This window comes from Gadus macrocephalus, chromosome 4 (genome assembly GCF_031168955.1).
Source record: "Gadus macrocephalus chromosome 4, ASM3116895v1".
Taxonomy (NCBI): Eukaryota; Metazoa; Chordata; class Actinopteri; order Gadiformes; family Gadidae; genus Gadus; species Gadus macrocephalus.
Genome location: NC_082385.1, coordinates 14,709,142 through 14,716,862, shown reverse-complemented (window position 1 = coordinate 14,716,862; position 7,721 = coordinate 14,709,142). Strand labels below are relative to the sequence as shown.

Below are 7,721 nucleotides of genomic sequence, written 5' to 3'. Positions count from 1 at the left end.
GTGTGTGTGTGTGTGTGTGTGTGTGTGTGTGTGTGTGTGTGTGTGTGTGTGTGTGTGTGTGTGTGTGTGTGTGTATAGGCGTTATTCGATAGCCTGGTAATGTGTATAGGCCTACGTAGTACGGTAGGAATATTCATACTGGTTTAAATAATAAATGTTATAGTATTTCCCATCTTTGCTGAGCAAGAGTTTTGTTCGAAAGTTCTGTGATTGAAACAAATAAAAGCCTGGGCTATTGAAGTGTTACGGTAGGCCTACCACTGTCATGCACCCAGGGCCGTGGCACCAAATCCTGGGCCCTTTATACAAGAGGCACTGATGGGCCCCCCCCCCCCAATTCCCACTACCAGCCCCCTGCGCTGAATTGTTGACGGGGGGGGGGAGGGGGTAGAGAACAATTGTTGACGGGGGGGGGGGGGAGACGTGGCCGTGTGCGACTCCTAACACTATGGGCTGGTGGATAATTCAAAATAAATAAAAAACTTTTTTTTTTTTTTTCTTGCCATGGGCCCCCGCTCTGCCTTGGGCCCCCCCAGGGTCTCTCTTCTTACTGTCCTTCTCAATACTCTCTGATCTCACCTAAAGGCTAGTAACACGAAATCAAAGAATATTTAGAATAGAAAAAAAAATGCTATTGATCGCAATTAATCGCAAGATAACTATGACATTAATGTGATTAATTGCGATTGAATATTTCAATCCCTTGACAGCACTAATATCATACTGACTTTATTGCTTTGGTGATGTAAGATACTGAGTGGTTTGGTGTCAGTGAAGGAAACCCAAAATGTTGTAATATTGACAATTGCTTTAACCAATGAAACATTTTGAATGTATAACATTGACAATTGCTGTAACTGAAGGTTACAGATATTATGCTACGGAAATAAATGCTGCAACAGATTTTTTTTTTTTAATTGTATGTTGTGTTTTTGAATGCCGTTACTTAGTACTAAACTAAATATCTTGCGTCCTGGGATCGATTTGCCCCTCCAACAAAACAAATGGCCCCCGTCTTGCCCCCCATGAAAATTGGTCTAGAACCGGCCCTGTCCTAACCCTCCTATTAGTGCCGCGTTTCCACTGCAGGGTGCGGAACGGACAGGAACCTGTGACTTGAAAACCGTCTCCAACCCATAGGTCCACGGACTCCACGCTCCAACCGCACCGCGCTCGAAGCCTGTACGGTAACAGAAGGGCTCCAGGAAATCACGCGAGAGAACGAGGCTTCATCATATCCAGTACCAGATAGGCTGCGGGAAATCACGCGAGAGAACGAGCCCCTAGCAGAAGTACATTTCACGTAACAAATCAGTCATGGCATGTAATGAATGCCTCCCCCGGTTCGCCTAAATGTGAATAATATGAGAAAATATGATCTAAAATTGTCAAGGATTAACGAATAGTACTCACAGATATATTTGTGTGGTCATTTTTAAAAGGGTAAAACAGACTGGACTACTGCAGGTCCCTTATTTGACCACAAGATGTCGTTACAGATCGGTGTGAGTTGGTTCTCGCTGTTGATCAAACTAGAAGAAGAACCAATTGAGTGCGCTGTTTCTTCTGGTTTGTGACTGGTAGCACTGTAGGGGTACCGATTCTCAACCAGCCCTCCGAGTATTTCTGAACGATTTTATGATTTTGTTACCGGAAGGAATACAACAAGGTCTCTCGTCGGTGGCCGGTTTGTTTCTGTCTGGTGGCCGTGAAGAGAAACGGAGGAGAGCGATACTTTGTCCCACCATCTTACTGGAACCATTCGGTGTGGTTCGAAGAAACATGAGCTTTCTTTTGTGAGTTACAATTCAATCCATCAGTGTATATTCAAGCTCGGATATTTAATATAATGTATTTTATTGTCAGCGGCGTTAGAGTTTAATGTAATGAGCTCATGGCTAACGATGGTCAGGGTAGTGCCACTTCCTGGATCGACCCCATAAGGCTCCTAGTCACCCTCAGGGGGGCTCTTCATGACACACAGGACCCCCAAACACAGTGGACTGATGTTGTGACATTTTCTTCTTTAATGTGTCCCGAAAACCCAACAAATGACATGATCGTACATGATCTTGGATGTAGATGACAGGCCCGAATAATAGTTTGTTGGGGACACTCGAACCCCCAGCGGTTGGAGAACACCGTTTCGGTGTTATTAATGAATCCATAATAATATTGTTTTAATGAGATTATCTTCATTATGGGGGCTAGAGGGGAAGACATAGGATTGTTGGAGGGACAGGACTCCTGGATGCGCCGTGTTGCGAGATTACGAGCGATGTAGGCGACAGATTTTAATCAAAAATTCTGGATGATTGGTCTGACGCATTTCATTTTTGAATTTGTTTTTTATTTTACTGTTGCATTGAATGGGTTAGTGAGTCCATCTACAATGGTGGAAATCGGGCAGCCAATTATGTAATGCACTGTACTTGTCAACGGATAAGTTGGACTACTTCAGATGAATCAGTTCACATATCGGTCTACGGGCCCAAACTTAGTGTTGTGCCTCTATACACTAGGTTCCAATGGATTCAATGTTGGGGGTTTGACAAGCTGATTTAGACGAAATTAGGTGTGTGTGTGTGTGTGTGTGTGTGTGTGTGTGTGTGTGTGTGTGTGTGTGTGTGTGTGTGTGTGTGTGTGTGTGTGTGTGTGTGTGTGTGTGTGTGTGTGTGTGTGTGTGATCATGGGGACAAACAATACATAAATAATTATATTGATTGATTTCTTTCCCCAGTGGAAATCGATCCTCCAAGACATTCAAACCCAAAAAGAATATTCCGGAGGGCTCCCATCAGTACGAGCTCCTGAAGCATGCGGAGGCCACGCTAGGCAGCGGCAACCTGCGCATGGCGGTCATGCTGCCGGAGGGGGAAGACCTGAACGAGTGGGTCGCCGTGAACAGTAAGAGAGAACAGAACTCCACTTACAGGGCTAGGAAACCCAACGTCTGGTCCGAGTGCAGGGAGTAGTGATTGAAATCAGGACAACAAGGAGATTAAGGGAGTGTTCATGTCCTCAAACTGCATTGTTACTTCCTCACATTCAATTTAACCACATTTAAGACCGTACAAAAACTGAGGATAAATAACAAAGTACATAAGTTATTACATATATAGGAAGTGTATATCATCTATCCTTCCTTTTAAGCCTTTTTATTTGATGTAAATAATGTTGTGATCTTATGTAAGAGGTGAGCTTTCTTGTGTAGGAGCCAACCATTCGGTATTCAATTGTTCCCCTTCTCGCTTGCAGCTGTGGATTTCTTCAACCAGATCAATATGCTGTATGGTACCATCACTGACTTCTGCACAGAAGTGAGCTGTCCAGTGATGTCTGCGGGTCCCAAGTAAGAGACGGGAAGGAGGTCCTTATACACCCTTATTAATGTGTTTGTGTGTGAGTGTGTGTTTGTGTACCCTTACACACCCATCAATAAGTTCATAAGCGGCGGCTTGTGTGTAAACGAAGATCAGTTTCTCTTAGTCACTGTAAGGACAATGAAAACCACCTGTTCAAATAGTCCAACTCGGGGTGCTGCTTAAGCTTTTAATTGCTGTGTATGTCATGGAATTGCTAAACTCCAATGATGCATCAATATAGGACAGTAGTATGTCAGGAAGTTACGGGCCGGCACTTAACAGTTGGGAAAGAGGTGTTCCAAATAAAATGTGTATACTATTACAAAATTGGTATTGCACACATTTAGGAAGTGACCTAGTCAAATAGCAGGCGATGCTAGATGTGCTTGCTGTCTGTTGTGCCGTTTCCTTCTACTTGACCTAACTTAAAACTAAAATCTATATGGAATAACAGCATTTTAAACAGTTTTTAAAATGTTTTCCATCCGTCACTTTCACAGGTACGAGTACCACTGGGCCGACGGAACCAACATCAAGAAACCAATCAAATGCTCCGCTCCTAAATACATAGATTACCTCATGACCTGGGTTCAAGACCAGCTTGACGACGAGACACTGTTCCCCTCAAAGATTGGTATTTATTTCTTTATTGACATCGTCAACAAAGTATCCCTGATGAAAGCGCTCTCGTGCTCCCTAACGTCGTCAAACACCACTCCTCTAATAGTCACTCGGCATCACCATAATCATAGTTCACAATCATATTGGGCCCTTTCCCTTGCCCAATTTGTCTCCACTGTAGCCAAGTAAAGGTGAAAAAATATTATATTGCTCTACTAGGTAAAACAAAAGTAGTCTGTTTGCATTAACCTTGTTATATTCTTGCATAACAGTGTAGAGCCCCATAGCCACCTCATTGTCTATGTTGTGCAATAACCCTTCTTGTGTTACATAACATTAGCCATACATGCTTTCCACTCAGAATTTTTACCAGCTATCTCAATAACCTTGTTTTTCCTCCTGGTATTTCTTCTGTTGACTCAAGGCGTCCCCTTCAAGCGTAACTTCATGTCGGTGGCAAAGACCATTCTGAAGCGTCTGTTCAGGGTGTACGCCCACATCTACCACCAGCACTTTGACTCTGTCATGCAGCTCCAGGAGGAGGCCCATCTCAACACCTCCTTCAAACACTTCATCTTCTTCGTTCAGGTAAGACCTGCATTGCAACTCATTGGGAGTCAAGGAAGGGTGTATTCCCTTTAATCTCTTTGAGGTTGTCAACTGACTGAGCCATGGTCTCTCAGAAACAGCCATCATTCATTTAGAAACTCTGGAACAGCGTTGATAACTGTGTCAAGAGCCGCCTTCTTATCAGAAAGAGGTCTTGATTGACATGCAAGGGCGGCCAATCACTGCCCGTTCCATGTGATCAGTTCTTCTAGAAAAACAGACCTATGGTGGAAAAAATGTGAATCATAATAGCTCAGCTCTATACGAAAAAAAAAAGAGATACGCCAGACTTTGATAAAGAAATATAGGAATAAAACGGATTCCCCGGTGTCGATCCGGTCTACATTTCTCAGAGTGTCATTGCTGACAGCCAATGAGGATTGTGTCTTGAGTTTCAGGACGGGTCACACAGTTATATAGTGCTGAGGAATGGAAGAGGCTGAGACTAATAGAGCCGTGACTAGCTATTTTAAAACCGACCCTATCGTTGCATGACAACACAAAGATCAACCTTTCGGTTCGTAGGGTCGACCAGGGAGGACGGTCTGAGGTTGGTTTCTATCATATATCCGGGTGGACGTTTCCCCTGCAGCTATAGGATAGATTTTGATCTATAAATGTCTTGTAAAGGTTAATCAACATCACACCTGGGGGTAAAACATGAGCCCTTGTAATAAACTGTCGGTCACATAGGATTTATGAACGAGTGTGCCCCCTCGTCTCTTGTCTTCCAGGAGTTCAACCTGATCGATCGGAAGGAGCTGGTGCCACTGCAGGAGCTGATTGAGAAGCTGACCACTAAGGATAGATAAATAAGCCCAGTGGATTAGTCTGTGGTCTCCTATATATTTTGCACAGATACCCACCCCCAGCCCCCCACTACCCCTGGCTGTATGTATGCAGTAAATACTATATTTCCATTTGGGGAAATGTTTTCTTAAGGCCAGGAACATGGGCGGATCTTGATAGGTTAAGGCAGCAGGACTAAAGTCATCAGGGATTATGCTCTAAATTTGAACAAACATCTGAGTTGGAGTTATTAGATCAAATCTGTTGGCTCTTGAAACAGATACCAGTTATTGTTTGGTTAGCTTTTCTTTTGATGTAAATAGTATTTTGTGTTAGCTAGAGTTATATTGGCCTCTTCACAGCTTTCCTTTCACGCAAACCTTTCAGCAAAACTAGAAATAACTTTGGACTTTTAATTTGCGATGACAGTAGAGAGTAGAGTGCACTAGCTAGAATATCTTGAGGATGTTCATTCAGCAACCCAACAACACACTTCATTAAAATACTAAAGTTTATATTGGATCCTAATTGTTATAGTTGTTATATTGGTTTGGCCGTTGCACTACAGTACAAACACAAATATCAATATGATTTTGAACAATGGACCAATGGCTGGTACGGCTCAAAACTTTAATGAAATAGTACAGACTTAAAAACAAATGCCATGCTCTTTAAGGACCCTTTACAAAAACAAAATAAATATTAAATGTTTGACTACCATGGAATGTATGCGCTGGAGTATAACCTATTTATGCTGATTACTCTGTTTTGAAGAATTATGAATTTTGTTTAATCTGAAACTGTCCTACCCATGTCCTGTGGGTAGGATGAGGTTAATGAATGTGTTAAGACATAAGGGAGACGAGAAATAACTCGTTTAGCAGCAACTAAAATGGAATTGTCTCCTTTTTGTGTTTTCCATTGACGGTGGTAGTTTACCCTTCGCACCAAACTTGTCTCAAATGGTCACTGCAAATATTGGCCACGGTTTTGGTACTCTGACATTCCATAGAAAGTCATCAAAAAAATAGGTATATCAGACAACTTAACCCTACATGCTGATACATGTACTGTTTATAGTCAAGAATTGTCCCCTGGGACATATTGTGCTGGATAAAATGCTTACGTCATTGGAGTATGCTGGAGCACTTTTATTTTATTAGCCATAACGCACTTTGAACTATTTACCTGAATGTTTTACTGTACAGAATTTGGCTTTTTGAGAAGCTGTTACTGTGTTGGATTGTTTCACCCTGCTCCCCCCCCCCCCCCCCTTCATTGTGTTTCCCACAAATGAATGTGATAGAATGTGCTGGAACAACAACAACATGGGGTACAACAAGATGGTTGGTTTAACTTAAGCCAATGTTGAGTGCCAGGCTTCAGACCGTGGATACATTAACTTTTCCTCTGGTGTGAAAGTCTTGGTTACTATGCAATAATTGACAACTAAAAAACACTTCGTATATTATTATTTATAAGTCATCTGATTCATGTTTGAACCCTCTCAGCCTGTTTTTGCTTCATATCGCATTGACTTTTATTCTCAATGTTATTTTTTTACACACTAAGGTTAAGTGCAGTTGATGTATTTATACATTTACCATTATAATATATTCATGGTGGTATTAAAGGATATGCAAAACATGTAAATATGGAGGGTCCCCCTTTCTTAGAAGTCATTTTGGACGGGCATGAAGTGATGGCCTTTGGTCGCAGAATGCAAATTTAAGGTAATTTGTCTTAGTACTTGCCTTCTATCCCCGTTTGGATGTGACACTTTTTATCCGCTTAATATAACTTTTATTAATTTGCTTCTACAGGAAATCAGAAAATGTAAGAATTGTTCTTATGGCACATTAGGCTATTGACCATATCATATCCTGTTGCATAGGTTTTTCCTCCTTGACTGTAATACTGGCAAAATGTTTGTAAATATGTGCTAGGTTGAAGGTTTTTGATGCTACTGACATAAGTTATGCCTTTGAAAGCCAAATAAAGATCTTTAAATCCTGAAAGTTTGCAAATTTTTTGAGACCTCAAATAACCAGACAATTAGCCAAACAGTTTTGCAAAACATGCCTATTATTGAAATGTCCAAATCTTTACACGTTAATAGCTTTCCAGGTACTACCTATTGACCTGCTGGTATGTGAGAATACAAAAGATTCTCAACGTTTGTGAACCATGGAAATAAAACATAATACTTGTAAATAGAAGTTGATCACATTAAAATAATAAGTAAGATGTTGAACAAATAGACCTATGCAAAATAATTATGTATGTAACTTTTTTCCTATAAATATATGCAAACTATACTATCACAATAATATTCAA

The 7,721-nt window shown here is 41.3% G+C and overlaps 1 protein-coding gene across 1 annotated transcript; it reads left to right on the top strand.

The window, feature by feature from the left end:
- Nucleotides 1–1,514: 1,514 nt before the first annotated feature.
- LOC132456163 (MOB kinase activator 1B-like) lies at nt 1,515–7,402 on the top strand. Its single transcript, XM_060050417.1, has 6 exons — nt 1,515–1,796; nt 2,741–2,907; nt 3,259–3,352; nt 3,866–3,999; nt 4,411–4,574; nt 5,330–7,402. Exons 1-6 carry the CDS (start codon nt 1,639–1,641, stop codon nt 5,405–5,407), a joined length of 795 nt encoding a protein of 264 aa, XP_059906400.1. The 5' UTR covers nt 1,515–1,638; the 3' UTR covers nt 5,408–7,402.
- Nucleotides 7,403–7,721: the final 319 nt, after the last annotated feature.